Here is a 17,350-nt window from a genome sequence, read left to right as displayed (position 1 = left end):
GCAGAATTTTTACTCCTAAAACTTTTTTCTGTGGACCAGTCCTATGATTAAATGAAGGGATCGTACTGGATTAAGGTGTGGATAAGGACTTTAGATCAGGAGTATGCTCAGGATCAGGTAGCAGCAAATGAAGACCCTCATTTTGAAGATTTTGGTAATGGAGCTAGACAGTGTAGAGTAGAGTACAGAAATAGATAGTGAGTGTCAGGAAGTAAAGAAGTGGAAAAAGTTTGATGTTTGAAGGCTTATAATGAAAAGTTACTGGGAGAGAGGTGACCTTTTGCATGCTTTTTAAATTTCTTCTCTGTGTTCTCTAATAACGTTTGAATGTGTTGGCCAATTTCAGCTGCATTTGACAGAGATGTAGGAGTCTGGGAGCGCAATACTTACTGCTGGTTGTTTTAAATAGGCAGCAGGGAAGATGGAGAAGGCACTCTAAGTTGCCCAACAGGAGGGAACTTTAGCATGGCATCACTTTATTAGGGCATCCATGTGAGAGGGAGACATCCCAAGAGGCACAGGGAAGAAAATTCTAAAAATTACTGAACCACTTCAGATGCCAGTGACGCAGCACATTCAGGAGCTCATCAGTTCGTGGTGCAGATGTACCAGGAGTCTGCTGGCAGTTTGTCACGCATCAGGGGGACAAACTTTATCAGTTGCAGGGCAGGTGGAGTTACTAATAGTTTGCCTTCTCATAATTCCACAACATGTAACCATTGTGTGATTTTTAAAAAAGGAAAAAAAATCAGACTACAACAATTTTCAGAGTCCCAAACTAATAAAACATATCTTCCTACCAACTAAATTAAATATTATCTATGTGATGGAAAGGTGAGGAAGTTCAAGGATAAGTATGTCACCAAAAACATGAGCAAATATATAAGACACTAAAAATTAAAATCCAGATGAATCCATTCACTGTTATAGAAGGGACATGGCTGCTGGCTGGGCTACAGTCAGATGGTTAGCCTGATGACTATAATTCAAAATTGATATGAACATTCTGTAGATGTCACAGGTATTGTGGACTGTCATAAGCACTTTAGATCAGAGTTGAACAATTGTGGCAAAATAAGAGAAGTAATGTTATTTCAGTCTTTCTGCAGGTGTTAATGTGCTGTCCATTGCAGAGCTGAATAAATAAGCTGAGAGGACTAAACTTTTTACCTGTGAAATTCATTATCACAGAAGTGTCACTTATGCTGGGGTTTGTTGTGGGTATGATTAAGAGTTCTGATAAAGGCAACTGTTTCTGAAAATTAAACAAGAAATGAGATGTAATCTTTTTGGAACTGAAGGAGATTTTTTTTTTCTGGTTGCAAAGTGGTTAGCAGTAGTACTTTTGTGTTATTATTTGTAGAGTGCTTAATGGTAAAAGCAATTTTTAATTTTTTTTTTAAGTTTACTTCAGTGGTGGTTTTGTCTTAATGTAAATAAGAGTGTTGTTCCACAAAGAGGTATCATTTTACATCAAAGTCCTGATAAAACCCAGTAAATAAACTTTCCTGAACATATAAATACTAAACAATTGGGTTGTTTACAGCTAAATATTTACTTCAAAGTCTTAGAAGTGTTTAAAAACTGGTTTTTCTAGTTTCTGTTGCAGCCAATTCTCTCATAGGATCTCTTTTCAATCCCCATTTTCCTTTGCACACACCTTGTTTAAGCAGGAAGAGCTTAATTTAAGCCGTAATCTTTTATCAGAATAAACCTTAGTCTGTTTTCAAAATACTGGTGCTCCTCTCCCCCCTCAATTTGACAGGTCCCAGCAGCTTAGTGCTTAAAGCTGACTGATGCCTAGTAAATGCACTGTTTCACCAGCCCACCTCTGTAGGGTGACATTCCTTAAATTTACCAACATTGCACCAGTTTAGGTTATCTTTCTCTCGAGAACAGAGACTAGAGCTCTGGTGTGCAGGGGCTTTAGCATCCTTTGCCAGCTCCCACTGGGAATTTATACTAATGGCTGAAGGCAGGACGATCTGGTCTCTGTCTTTGGGTTGGGATTGTTTAGTGATGCTTTCCACTGCAGAGGCTTTAACTTACATTGTCATCAGCCGAGCGTTCATCTCTCTATATTTAGGACACAGTGTGCCTTAGTGCTCTCAAGCAAAGCTAAGCCTTACTGTTTTAATGACAAGTTCCTGAGATAGGATCTACCTGCTGCCTTTATTGCTCAAGCATAAATTGCCCATGGTTAAATATTTGATCATTTAAGATACAGGTGGCTGCTGGGGGAGTTAGTGTAAGAAGCAGCATACTGATGATATACCGGCTGAGTTCAAATGGATCTAAAAGGAACTGGTTAAACTAGACAAGTACACAGATTTTGATCACTACCACTTGAATTCCAGCAGTTTATTGCATGGGACAAATTGCATTGATTTGTAACTATTGTTATTGAATTGATTAATTTTAACTAGAAATCATCAAATACTAACCTGTCCTTGTGTTTTATGTTTTCCGTTTTATCACAAAAACAGGTGTGTTCTTCTGTAGGTGGGTGGGGAAGGTGGGGAAGGGAGGAGTGGGAGAAATGCCTTATGTAATTTTAAAGTTACTTCTTTTAAATGTATATCTCAAAATGTTAGTCACCGTCATATCTTCTGTATTCAACTTCACCACAGGAAGAAGGCAACAGAATAGGAAAAAAGTAAACTTTAACCTAAGTAACAATTATTAATACAGACTTTTTACATTGAAAAAGAGTATTCCCAGAATGTTGTTGAAAATCCTACTAAAGGAACCAGTTTTTAAATGAAATGTCGTATTTACTACATTGAGATACAGAGGACATGTAAAGTAGCACAAGTAAAGAACTGTAAAATTGTCATCATATCTTTTCTTCTTGGTTTCTAGAAATTCAGGTAGTGTGATGACTTTGCTGGTGTGTGGTTCTGGCCTTCCTTTGTGTCTGCTGACATCTGGCATGTTCAGATACTCGCCCTCACATTTCAACTGTCATAGAACTTATTTATCATTTTGACAGAATTTGATCCCTTTAAACTCCAATCAGTTGAGGGACAAAGGGTTTTTTTAGTATGGTCCTGGAAATAGTTTGTGCAGCTTTCAAAATGCATAGTGTAAGGTTTACACCTCTATCAAAAATCCCTTGTGAATCCACAAAGACAAGTCAGAGGACTAATAGCATTTCCTTAAAATATAAAGGTATTTTTACGTCCTGATTATTTTCTAAGTGTTATTTCATTAGATGAAATTTGAACTGGAAATTTGCATTATACAAGATCCATGTATTTTCTCTTCCTGTAAGTTAAAACTGTTCAGCAGGATACGCATTCTCTCGGTCTAGATTTGCAAAGTGATCCTGTGAGCAAACACCTTCCACCCTGCAAAGCCTCTTGCTGTTGCCAATGCACGTGCACATGGCCACAGAGATGGGCCTGAACTCAGTGATACAGGTCTATGATGACAGCTCTTCTAGCAAAAAGATTTCTCAAATTGTTAGAAAAAAACTTAATACATAGTGTTGTGGATGCTGTAGCACTTCTCTTGCTCTTTTCAAGTGGCTTACCCAGTTCAGATCAAGCCTCTGCTATCAGTAACCTCTGCTGCAATGATGCTAGATGACTGTGAACTTTTGAGTTCTCAGTCTTCAGCTGATGCTGGCAAATAGGAAAAGTAATCTTTTTCCCCAAGTGCTGGGAGGGTGGGGAGCTGCCATTGGTAGGCGCAGCAGCAGGGGCACAGCACAGGCAGCTGGTGCAGGAGGAGCAGTTCTCACACATTCCCTGTGTCTCTCACACATATGTCATCAGCTGGTGGTAGGAGTAGCAGCAGCGAGATCACAGGGGTGTATCTCACACAGTTCACTGGGGTCCTGAGTTTATAGAAATAGTAAAAAGAACAGACAATTTCCGAAAGGAAGTAATCTCTAGGGTGTGATGCCCTGCAAGACAAGACTTCTTTTCTTTTGGAATTTTCCACTTCTCATCATGACGTCTTAACATTGCAGACACCAAGCAGTTGTGAGCATTCCCATGGCAAGGCAGCTCTGTGGTTTGCCATGTGCACAGTGTCATTGTTACAGACTCACTGTGCTTTCATTTTCTTTGGTTTTCATTGCCAGACATGGAAAATAGAAACTACCCTTTAGTTAATGTATTTCCTGTCCTATTAAAATAAAGAAATCACTGTTGATAGCTCTTGCCTTGGTCTTGCTCATGCTAATTTCCATTAAAACACCAAGCCTTACCTGATATCCCTCACACACAAACACACACACACCCTCCATCCCCCCAATACTACAGTGCTTTAGGAAAGTTCTGTACTGATATCCCTAGACAATGAAGTTTTTTACCTGTGAAACCTGTCACCAGCAACATTATTTTATCTTTTTGATCAATATGTCTCAAGTGTAATTCAAAAGAGCACAGCTAAGGTTGTAAATGATGTGGACACACTTCCTTAGCAGGTCTTAAGATTTGATCTGGTGAGCAGAAACAATCTAGTAAATGCAATGTAAGAATCTCTCAGCTGTAACATGGTGACTATGTGCAGTCTTGCAGTTTACTTTAGTACAAATACTACTGGTTCTCTTGAACTGCATTCCTCTTTCAAGTACCCTTCAGCATTGTTAAACAGCTTGCAAACTCCTGCTTTACTTGCCAGAGCAAGAGAGTTATGAGAGTGCATGTAGTTACTAGTCTCAGCTGGCAAAATGGTAGCTGACATTTGGAGGCAATAACTTCCTGAAACTCAGTGGCCTGATCCCCTACTGAGAATACATTTCTTTTAAAGGGAGGGTAGAAGAGAGTCTCCTTACTCAAGTATGAAGTGTCATGATCAGAAAAATATGGACCTTTCATTTTCTAAATGACTGCTCAAATTCTAGTGGGAGGTGTCCCTGCCCATGGCAGGAGGCTTGAAACTGGATGAACTTTAAGGTCCCTTTCAACCCAAACCATTCTACAATTCTGTGAAATTACACTGTGTTTTCTGTATTTGTCTGGATGTCAGTGGTTGTCTCCAGTTGTCTGCACTGGCTGAATTTCAACTACTGACTGTCATGTTGGGTCAGTGCCCTGGTGGCCAGCTTGATGCCTTTCCAGGAATCGCTAGAGACAGCAAAAGTTCTTCCCAGAGGGCTCTGAACCTCCCTGCCTGGCACCTCCCTGCCTGCATCTTCATAGCTAGGTCCTCTTTTGCTTTTGCACTGTACAGAAAACAGCCCATGGAGATGCAGCTTGTATCTTCAAGTCAGCTTAACAGAGCCCTGCTGCCCCTTGTCTGTGGTTAGGGGCAACCCCATCATAGAAGCCAGCTTCACCTAGTCAAATTATGCAACAGAATTCAGCTCATTGCGTTATAGTGCAAAAAACCTAACTCCTTCACCAGGATTTGGCTCTATTCTCCAAATGATTTGTGATTTTCGTTTTTGGAAGAAGCTTTGTAGCTCTTTATTGCTAGCAAAGGTTTCCTGATTTTGTTATGTGGACCTTAGGAAGGAAAAATTCTGATTCATAGTGCTACATTTCATGGATTTTGCTACTACTTGTCATTTTTTAAAAAATAGGGCACTGATTGTGTATGTCCGTACCTTTAAGTCTTTTGGAGATCTTTCAAGATGTAAGATGTAGTAATAATGGTCAACCCTTTCCATTGCATTTCAGACAAACAGTTCGCAGCTCTCCAGGTGCTAGAGCTAAGACAATTTGAGTCACTTTTTGCCCTTTCTGTTCTGGACTGGTTTGGATACTATTCCATTTCTGGTATAATTTATACTGTAAGGGTACAACAGCTACCACAGATTACAGTATTGATGGCCACACTGTTACGAATCTCTCCTGATCTAACAGACTGCTTCGGTACAGACTGGAAAAGGCATTGCCCACTGAGGAGCTTTGTACAGTTTAAACAATACTTAAAATCACAGTTTTCCCTATACTGGATTCAAGGTTTTTGTATTTTGCTCTGCTCTGCCACAACAGGATGTTAAATTCACCCATGTAGTTTATTTTGGCTGTGAGTTTTAATTGTCTTGTTGAGTTTCTCATTTTGCATTTTCTAAATGTTGTCACACGATTCCAATATTTCTTCTGGAGGCATCCAGGTTGAAGTGAAATAATTTGACTTTCAGATTACAGTCAAAGGAAATTATAGAGTGTTTAAAATAAAAGCTTGGATACAATAAACTTTGTTCTGTCAAATCCTGCAATTTAAATGATCTCTAAACTCTGTAACATTTCTGGGGTAAGCAAACTTTGGAGGGTCAGTGGATCACTGTACACATCAATTTGTACTCCCACTTCATGTTTTGCATTCCACTAACAGAATTTTTTTCCTGCCGAACTGCTAATGCTTGAAAAATACTATGGAGAATAGCCATTTATTTTGTCTCTCCATTTACATTTTGAATGTATTTGTCTTAAAAACTTGAGTGAGATGCTGTATTTGTTAAACTTCACTTCTTTCACTTTATTGAATAAAACTAGATACAGAATCCTCAGACAAATTCTGCTGTGGAGTAGGGGGCCATCATTGTCACAACATCGGGAGAGTTTATAATTTTCTCTGCTGTTTGCATGTTTATATGTGATGGCAAGATTCCTCATACTCCTGGTTTGTGAAGACCTGCCTTTGTGTGTGTGTGTGTTTACAGCTTGCACAAGTGGACTCCAGGGCTGTACATCTGGGCGCTGTCCTGATCCGTGGCCTTACAACTTTGCTCATGGCCAACAGTGCCTGCGGCTTTCCATTCAAAATGGATGATCTGATGCCTTGGGCAGTGTTTGATGGAAAACTTTTTCAAGAAAAATACCAGCAGTCACACCAAGGTTGCTCTCTGGAAGAGCTTTTGGAAGGCAATGTGAGTAATCACTTCCTTCTAGTTCTGTATTCTTTGTAAAAATGTACCTGTCCGTTTTGTTTGTTGTTTTAATATTCATGTTTACACTGTTCCCCTTTCTTTGTATTTTTCTTCTCTTTCTTATTTCTTTTTCAATCTCTCCACAAAAAATAATAAAAAAAAAAAGTAGAAATGCTGATCCTATGAAGGAAGCTGTAATTTTACCTTTTTTTTTTGTTCCCACACTCAGAAGCTAATATAAGGAAAATAGTTGTCAATTTCAAAAATGAAAATGCCCATAATAGTTTTCTAGTACTGAGATACTGATGAGACCTTTTCCCATAAGATTTTAAGAAACATATTAAGAGCACCTTTAAAAAAACATACTGGGTAACCCCAATTTTTAAAATGTTTAAGAGTGATATTTTTAAAAGCATTAAGGAACCTAAATTTTGAGATGAAGTTTTGTCAGATTCAAAGAGGAACTGGAAATCAGAAGGTATATATCCTGGTATTTATTTTAGAATCTCACCAAGTACCTTCCCGTGGTTCCAAGTACTTATTTAGTTCTCAGTCCCACTTTATCTTGTAAATCTGGGGATTTATAAGATTTCTGTGCTATGTTACCAAAAGACCAGTATGATTTCAAACATGTCTGGACAGGGAGGTACCAGAGTCCTGCTGAGCACAGTGCATTGGAGTGGCATCATGGCCAGGCTCAGAGGCAGGGTCTGCTAGACTGGCTGCAAGGCTGTATTGATGCACTGGTGAAGCCTCAAACCAGACGTGCCTCGTGCCCCACCAGCACAGAATATGTGGAGAGGTGCTTGGGTAGATCTGCACCCATCTGTGAAGGTAGCTCTAAAGACCTTCAATTAATTTGTCTCTTTTCAATGTGGAACAGAAAAGCCTGTATCATTTAATTATTTTTGAAAATCTTACCTTTGAAATGTTTTTACCTGATACTGAATGTATCACTTGAGGTTAAAGTAAAGTAATTACAGAGAAAAAAGGTTTCAGTTTTGATTTGTTTTAATCTCATGCATTCAATGCCAGTTGTTTTTGTATAACTGGTTTTCTTCTGTGATTTTGTGTCCAGTTACATACCATGCTGGTCTGGAGTGAGGAGTGCAACTCTTGTGGGTGGGTGGAATGAACATGTTTTTAGCATGAAGGAGGAGAATAATCCTTTCCATATGTATTCAATTGTATGATTAGGACCATAACCTCTCTCCAAATCCTGTGGTTCCTATTAATTGGTCTCTTGATTTCAGTAGATTTAGATTGGGCTAATGGTTCATCCAGGAATTTCATGCAGGACTTTTGCAAAACAATAGAGGGCTTAAAAAATAAATGGGAAAATGTAAAAGTATCCGGATCTGTGTGAAATTAATACTTGTTTTCCATTTGAGTAGAATTCAGGTTAGTGGATAACTTTTACAATACGTGTTTAAATCTATACAACAGTTATATTAATTGATATAGATATTTCTTAATGTGTTATGTTTTAGCTAACATTTTAAAATCTTTGTGTGTTAATCTTAGAGTTCTATTTTACTCTGTTTTATAACGAAGCTGAAAAAAGATCATACTTTCCTAGAACAGAGTTAGAAATATGCTTGGTCAACTGAAATATCTAGGTTTTTAAAAGCCTGATGCTCTGTTTTAAACAAACCCCAGATAAACTGTTCTGTTATGAGGAAAAATACTCTAGCTATGTGAACTTTTAGAGTAGTTTAAATACCTTTTTCTTTTTTAGGTACAATTTTATGGTACATATATGGCAGAGATATGTACCCAGACTAATAAAATAGCTTTCCAGCTTATCAGTTTGAGGCAAGAATCTGTTTTGGGGAGAATTGCCAAGAGATGCCAGTTTAGCTGGGAACACTGGCAATGCAACAAGTATATGTGATTGGTTTTTCCTATTATTATAAGTTCAACTTTAATAAACAAAAATGGTGCTTAGTTCCTGGCAGAGCTTAATGTACTGCTGGAAGCCAAGATCTTTCAGCACTTGTTTGTTAACAATCTAACCTTGAGCACCATAAATCTAATCTGGTGATAGTGACAGCATTGTATTCAGAAAAAAGTTATTCTACATGGGATGTTGTGTTCTGGAAAAGAAAAATAACAAGAAAAAGTTACTCCTTTGGTTGTTCAGTGCTTGTCTCCTAACTCCTAGGGTCCCTTCTCTATTTTCTGGACAGTTGCATTACTTCAGGGACTCAAGGCAATCTCAGAATCAGTGTTGTTTTGAATATGATAGGCTTAAATACAGTTAATAGGTTTCTGAAAACTGCAGTGGAAATACAGTCCTGGTTAAATATTTACATGTATAGCAGAAGTTTTAGGGTTTGCTTCCTACAGGTTTTTATACCAAAAGAAGAAAATGTGTACATTAAATACAGTTGATATTTTTGTGGGCAAATTTTTGAGTAGCTCAGCTCTTTGTAGCCTAACAGCTGCTAAAGATGAAAAATGGACAGCTTCTGATAAGAATAAAAATAGAGCCATCTTGTTTTTTAAAAAAAAATATGCTAAGCTCATATTATGCTAGTTCTCTGTTTTTCAAAACTGTAATCATATTAGTTTGCTTATCCACACAGAAAATTGGCTATAATAGTCTCATAAAGAAGTGAGGCAATGATATTATCACTTTATTAGCCTCTTTACTGTGCTTCTCACTAATGAGTGTGTTCATGATCAATTTTTTAAAATTAAAACCAAATTACATCATGGGGTCGGCATAAATGATGTTTTGTTCTTTTCTGATCTTGCTTCATACATTCTGATCTGACCTTCATACATTCTGAATTTATTCCCCCAAGAATAAAATGAAAGGTTTTTCCCATTAGAGGGGGTTCTTTACAGGCTGGACCCAGTTGGTGTGGTGAGACAAAATTTTTAAAAAATCTGTGGATTTTATTTAAATGTCTATAAAGACATTTGTTAAAAAATCTAATAGGAAAGTTCTCAGCAGGGTTCAGGGAGTCAGACTCTACCTCTAATTTAAGAAACCTCTCTAGTTACTGCAGTCTTGCTACCTATTAGATTTTTTAGCTTATCCTGTCATCTTCTTCTCTCCTTCCTGCTCCTAAAAAAGGAATTGTCATCCTGTAAAAATCAGTTCAATTTTATGAAAATCACAAATTATGCTGTTGTTCTAAAATCTCTCTTTTCCTCATTCTCTTCATTGTGTACTAAATCCCACATGCCTGGTACCAATCAGGAAAAAAAGAAAAAATAAGATCTGTCACTTTTTCAAAGCTCACAGAAATCAGAGAAAGTTAAGGATGTGTGATATCTCTCAATATTGTATCCTTAAATAGCTTCAGCTTGTCCTTTTGACAGTAGAATTTTTAATCACACCACAAGGTATACACTTGAATTTAATTCCCCTGTTTCTTTTTAGATTTAGTTATGTTTTATCAGTCAGGAGTTGGAGCAGATGTATTACTGTTGGGTTAAGTTAAGAGACTGATTTTAACTGGTGTGTTTTCTATGAGTTCATCAGTCCTTATCTGGAGGCTTTAACCACCTCTGCCTGAGGTATTGCTGATGGAAGTCTAGTTAAATATATCTACGGTGTAAGGTGATAGAACAGGACAGCAAGGGACTTACAGATGTGAGCAGAGAAGAAAAAAAACTTCACTGAGAAAGGGGAAGACATTTCTTCTGCACCCCTACTCATCCCTCCAAGTATCCACATTTAATATTAAATGTTTAAACTTTATTTCCTGTACAAGTGTGAACCACCTTGATGCATGCACAAGTCTTGTAGTTGTGTGTGTGTTTAATTTGTGCTACACCTGAAGAAAGAAGAGCAGAAGAGTCATTGATTTTTAACTGTGTTTTTTGCAGGAGTCTTTGTATACACCCTTCCAAAATCTGAAGTCTCTCATTTGCAAGGTTTGCATGGCAAGGAACAGAACGATACAGAGCAGACCAAGAGGGAATGGATTTAACACAGGTTGGCATTCTGTGAATTTTCTCAATAAAGTTAATGTATCAATGAGGTAAATTACCCTTCAACAGCAGCAGCAATTACACAGGCAGCCCATCAAGCTAAGTAAATTGTAAGTTCTTTCTCCAAGAAGCAAATGAAGAGATCTAAGAAATATTTCCCTTTTAAGCAATTTATGTGAATTTGATTACCCGAGTTTACATAGAATAATATTTGCATCTAACTACGTGATTAGTGAGATATATGCAATAAGTATCATTCATTGACAGAAACATCACTATTTATTCAGTGACTAAAGTTACTTTTATAGGAGAAATTAAATGACTCAGAGCTTTTTTCTTTCATTCCCTCAGGGGAGCTATTTTAACAATGATAGTTGAAGGTACGAGTAAGGTACTGAAGATGAAATACTTCTTATTGGACTCGCTGACATATTTCAAAATAGAAGAGAGCTTTTGGGCAATTTGTAGAATTGTGCTTTTTTGTTTTAAGATCTTGCTTTTTCCCCCCAATTTTATGGCTCAGTTCTCTAAAGGCATTTGTTTTCCCTACCTGATCTGCCTGACTTTCAGGGGAAAAAACATCTGAAAGGTTTTTAACATCAATCACAGACCAGCCTGAATACTGAGGCTTTTGAGATTTTGAAATAATTTACACTGAATCTCAGTGTTTATGCTCATATTGTATTTATTACTTGCTTAAAACCTGATCAGTTATAATGGCTGTGAGGATAAAAATTACCCCTTCAGGATTCCTTGAGCAAATTACAACAGACAGAATGATTTTCTGCTAGTTCAGTACTTTGCATTATGTGGCAGCAATACTTCTGACGTGGCTCTACAACATGCTCATGCTGGACACTCAAAATTAAGGATATCTGTGGGTGATTTATAATACCAGACCTTGGTAGCATCTGCTTTTCCTTGAGAGCTATATTTAACCATTTTAATTATGATTTGTGATTCCAATTTGGACAGAGATTTCTGTTTGTTTTAATGAATGCAGTCTCCAAATCTGTGTCATAAAATTTTGATCTGGTTTCTAAATACACTTGTTAACAGCTTGTAATCATAATGTGCATAGATGGAAATGAGGACAAGAACCATGCTTGTTAGGCTGACTTTAGTTTGGAAAGATCATAATTGTGCATGAGTATTTTGGCACAAAACTAAGAAATACTGTTTCCTGAAAAAGAATACACTGTCTCTCTTTTTCTTCATTTAATCTTACATACTGTCAGAGTTGATTAGTGAATACTGTTTTTCAGGAAGAGAACAAAGAGATTTTAATCCCAGGTTCCAACAACCACACCGAAGTCATTTTGTTTCTCCATATCATAACCAGATGAGGGGGTTCACACAGAGACATCCACAGTCACAAGGTAAAAAATGGGTACATGTTTGTGGGTTTGGAATTGTCCCTATCAACAATATAACAGCTCTGTATCTATCTGCAGTTCATTTTTATGTGTGCAGTTACCCTGTGCCTACAGCAGTCAGCAACAAAACTTGCATCAGTTATACAGTTGTGCACTGCCATTTGCAAAAACTAACTCTGCAGGGTGAGGTGGAGTGTAGCGTTGTAATCTGCAGTCATCTTCTACTCACAGTGTTCTGGGAAAACAACTTTCATGTGGTATTTATAATTTTCATGCTTGGTCTCAGCTGAACTGTGTTTGAAATTGTAATAGTTCTAAAACAAATTGGCACAGCTGCACAGAAATGTGTCTGAAGTCTTTAGCTGCAGATCTTCGTTCATACTTCAACAAAACACTCAAGCATACGAATAAAGTTAAACACATTCTTAAGTGGTTTTCTAGAGCAGGGTCTCTGCTTCCAGGTCACTGCCTAACTGATACAAATGCAAGTTCTGTCTTGCCTTGGCATTAATCTTAAGTCATTCACCAGTCTCACTTCTTGAAAAGAACAGACATTTCAGTGAAATGCCACTGTGGATAACACTGTTGAGCTGAGTTAAATCAGTTTTACTTCCTGGTTACTGTGAGTTGAAGCACATACACATAGATTAAAGAAAATAAGCAAAAGGAAGAGAAGTGTCTAAGAAACACCAATTATTTTATTAAGACTGCAGAGCCTGAATTTCTTTCGTGTTTCCAGGTGAGATTTTCAAAGATGATTGATGAATGTGTTTAGGAAAAATAAATAATAAATAGGTGTAGTGAAGTCTTTAATGTGCTTCAGCTGCCACTGTTGAAAGCTTGAGAGTAAGATAATATTATTTGATTCACAAATAATATTCTTCGATCCTGTATCTAAAATATAAAGCTAAAATGTAGACTATTTATGCTGACCATAAGCAAAACCAAATCTGGTCATTGTTAGCAATTCTTGACCATCTGAAGAAACCTGGTATTCAGGGGCCAGATCATCTCTGACCAGCTCCAGAGGTCTTACAGTTAGGTGTATTCCACAAAGTACATTCCACAGTAACTGTGCTGCTGTGTTATAAATGTCTTTCAGTAGCATTATTTAAATATCTTGGCTTCTTCTACACTAGCCCTATTTCTTACCCTCAGTACACTCTTAAAACATGATCCCATAACTGCAGTTAAATTGCCTGTGTAAAAAAATAAGTAAAACAGGTTTATTGGGAAAATACATCTGTCCTTATAAAAGAGCCCTGCAATGTTTTAGAGCTCCTTTTAAACTGATCTGCCAACATGACTCATTTTGACAAAACTCTTTTCCTAAGTTTGCTAATATTAGCACAGGTATTTGGGTTGCTTCTCTGTGTAGCTGTCATCTCTGCTATATGTGTGTCTCACCAAAGAGAGAGAAAAAAGAACAAAAATGTAGCCATTTTCTGTTCATGGTATCTTATGTGATAAACCTTCCTAGTAATATTAGTGATTCCTGTCTATCCCATCCTCTAGGTACCTTTCCATGGTACACTGTTACGGCTCCTGCTGTTGCATATTGTATATAAATCATTGGATTAAATGCAGTGAAAAGTAATGGAACAGTAACCATGGGACCCATATCTTCTGAGTCAGGAGTGTACATAATGATTAGGCAGCCTTTGCTCTCTCTTATCAGTTAATGTTTAAGAATTCTGTGACAATGTCTCAACTTCAGCAGTGGAGGAAAGAGTGTCTCCACCAAGAAAGCATCAAGCTGAGAAGCGCTGGTATTTCTCTGAGAGGGTGGCTTGGATCCCCTCGGGCAGAACAAGAACTGGACTTAGGCATCCTTCATTATATGGTCAATAGTAACCACCCAGCTGCTGTAATAAGCAGCTCATCCTCTAGCTTTATTTTGAGTGTAGGGAATTCAGCTGTGGGGGTTTTTGCGTTTTGGGAGGGTTGGGGATTTTTTTTGTTTGATTTTATTCATTTAACTTCTCTCCATAAATTTCTTGGCTGTGTGTTACAAATGGATAAGAGCACATCCATGTTACTCAGAGCAGGACATCTAAGCCTCACAGGAAGGTAGATTTTCTTTTAATATTTCTTGTTTGATAATTTATGGATTTTGGGTTTGTGGCTGCACCACCACACCACAGCCCATATACCCTATTGGTAGACAAACTTCATTAATTAGAAGTTAAGACCACCATTGTTTTCCATCACAATGTTAACTCATTCTATAAGAACCTAAAAATAAACAGAGCATTAAGAAGTATGGAGATCACTGTTAAGTATCCATTTCTTCACAGAATGAATTTGCTTCAAAAGGGTACATTCACTTCAGTCTTAGCACACTGTAAAACACATAACTGCTGATAATACAAGCAGCCTCTCATTTGCAGGATACTTAGTCAAGTCTTCCACATTGGTGTTGCGTTCAAGCATGTTTCTGATTAATAGGATTTTGGTAGAACTGTAATGCAGATGGGACCTGGTAGAACTTCAGTGCTGAAAAAGATTTAATTTACACAGTGAGCACTGCTTTGCTAATAGGACTCTCTAACTAAAGCAGTATTGTGCACGGGCACATTTAAACCAGTATGACAATATTTGTAAATATAGCTTATGTCTGGTTCTAAACAGCGTATTTTCCTTTCCTGAATTCATACAGTCAGACCTACCAGCCACAGATGAGAATCACTATCCCAACCCATTAATTGGACTAGGTTTAAAAGCTACAGTCACCCAAGAGTTTTAAGAAGAGCTACCACAGACTTTATCCTCCAACATCTCAGAATGCTACCCATAATTACACACCAACTGGACAGGGACATGCACTTTTTTAGGATATATATAAATGTAACTTTTCTTGCAGGCTATCTTAATAAGCCCTTGTTTTGCTGCTTCTATGCTCATTGAATGTATTTAATTCCTCTCTCACTCTCTCCAGGTAGAGGATCAGGACATCCATACTGGAGGAGATATCACCTTCCTCCTCGGTAAAGAATTCATGTCTACAAGTGGCAGACTGAGATGGCGGAATAGTTGCCACTGAGATAGTTTTTGTTTATGAAAGCCTGTTTTTATGAACTTTGCAGAGTAACTGAACTGTATGACTGTGGAGGAAATCACACAAAGCTGAGGCTGTTCAGCTTGTTAATCACTTATCATGTTAGGTCTAAGCTTGTTAGGAGACCAGAATCACTAAAACTTAAGTTACTGGTACCTGAGGCACAGTAACATCCCAGTATGGCTACATTGTTTTGTCCACTTGACAAAGGAAAGTCTGAACTGTTTTTTATAACATTGTGAGATATTCCTGAGTGTAAATTTAAGACTTAAACTATACTTTTTGCATATTTTTGTAATAGTTGTTTATATTCCAAGACTTTCCTCACCATGAATAATGTGTCATGTCTATGCTGTATTGTGGTTTGTGTCTTGATTGTGGATTATATCTATATCTTAAGGGTTGTACCATTGTCATACCTGGAACCCTGAAAAGTTTGGAGCATGACATCACTGATGTAAGCATCATCTGCCAGTGAAACAATATGAGCTTCTTGTAAAATGTAACACTTTCTTACAAAGGACAGAAATTGCTTTTACATTTGATACTTTTAGTTAAGCAACTTTTTATACCTTTTTCAACTGAGGAGAGAAAGAATCTATCATGCTCTGCTTCTATAATGAAGAATACATATGAGAACTCAATATTTATTTTCTGTCCAGAAATCTAATTTAAACACTTACCTTCAAAATTATTTCTTAAAAATTGATATGTTTCACTCTGTGATTTGGTTTCAGTAATATATGTATTTGTTTAGTTATAAAATCAAGGAGGTGTCAAGAGAGGAGCCAGGCTCTTCTCAGTGCTGCCAAGCAATAGGACAAGAAGCAATGGGCAGAAACTGATACATGGGAAGTTCCATCTGAATATGAGGAAGAAGTTCTTCACTGTGCAGGTGACCGAGCATTGGAACAGATTGTCCGGAGAGGTTGTGGAGTCTCCCTCGCTGGAGATGTTCAAGAACCATCTGGATACAATCCTGTGCCAGGTGCTCTAGGATGACCATGACTGAACAGGGAGGTTGGACCAGATGACCCCCTGTGGGGTCATCCCTTCCAATCTGACCCATTCTGTGATTTTGTGATTATTCTTTTATTGTTTCTTAGGCCTTGTGCAGGTAACTCCTTTTAGTCAACTGTCAGTGGAACTTCATTCCTGTTTGGTATCCATGTTATGTCAAAGTGAATAGCATTGTCAGACATACATAACTCCATACTCAATTTCCTCCCATGTATTTTTCTGTTTGTAACCTAATAAATATATTTTTTCATACTCTGTATATAGCAACAATCCAACTTAATAAATAAGCAGTAAGAATTTCTAGTTCTATTAAAAGTTTGAACAGAGACCATTTTTACACAACATGGTGTCTTGATTTGCATTTCAGGAAATGTACTGTCATGATAGGGGTATTCCTGCTTCCTCTTTCAATCATTTGCCACTGACTGTAATTGCACTATCAATTTTTTTACTATAATTTTCAACCCTGCCCTCCAAACCTTTTGAAATAATGTGATCTGAATTTTATGGAAAGTTCTCTGGTTTCAGGGATCTCATGATGTCTAATAGTGTATTTTAAAAGAATGTGATTGTGTGCCAAAATTTGTTGGTAATTCCCTCTTCAGGCTTTGATATGAGGAAAGATGTCTGTTGTCCTCAATAAACAAAGTTAAATACAGTTAGAGTGGGAGTTTTGCTGTGCTAGCTGTGGTATGAATTATTGGTAATAATTACCCTGACTACTGAAGCATTGATAGCATCTTTGTGAGGTTGTTTTTCTTCCTAATGTTAGTCCATAAGCAGAAGCTGCTTATTATTATTATTTCCAAGCCAAAAGATTTTTTTTTTCCCACCAGGAATAGTAGAAGGAAAGCAGAAGCATGAAGTTGAAACATAGAGGTGCTACTTTTCCTGTCTCACTGAACTTTGAATTGTTCACAAAGTACCACAAAGTTTATGGACTCTAGAAGGAAATCATATAAGAGAACATGACCATAAAGGTTCCAGTTTAATAGGGTTTCCTTAGTATGTGGATTACAGGGTTGTTTGGAATTGTTCCAGAACAGAGTAAAAGCAGACGTGGATTTGAAGTGAAGCAACATATGTTTGTGAAGAAAAGCATTATTGTTCAGCTGTACT

The 17,350-nt window shown here is 37.4% G+C and overlaps 1 protein-coding gene across 1 annotated transcript in view; it reads left to right on the top strand.

Annotated features, from left to right (window-relative positions):
* The window catches only part of FAM120B (family with sequence similarity 120B), a 48,044-nt gene extending 31,155 nt beyond the window's left edge, over positions 1 to 16,889 (top strand). Inside the window, exons 7-10 of the mRNA XM_032102369.1 lie at positions 6,623 to 6,829; positions 10,673 to 10,781; positions 12,043 to 12,156; positions 15,092 to 16,889. Coding sequence (XP_031958260.1) covers positions 6,623 to 6,829; positions 10,673 to 10,781; positions 12,043 to 12,156; positions 15,092 to 15,144 — 483 coding nt within the window. The 3' untranslated portion in view covers positions 15,145 to 16,889. The remainder of the gene's footprint in view (positions 1 to 6,622; positions 6,830 to 10,672; positions 10,782 to 12,042; positions 12,157 to 15,091) is intronic.
* Positions 16,890 to 17,350: the final 461 nt, after the last annotated feature.

The sequence above is a fragment of the Corvus moneduloides genome, chromosome 3, assembly GCF_009650955.1.
Source record: "Corvus moneduloides isolate bCorMon1 chromosome 3, bCorMon1.pri, whole genome shotgun sequence".
In the NCBI taxonomy this organism is placed as follows: domain Eukaryota; kingdom Metazoa; phylum Chordata; class Aves; order Passeriformes; family Corvidae; genus Corvus; species Corvus moneduloides.
Note: the sequence above shows the minus strand (reverse complement) of the source record. Positions and strands in the feature narration are given on the sequence as shown.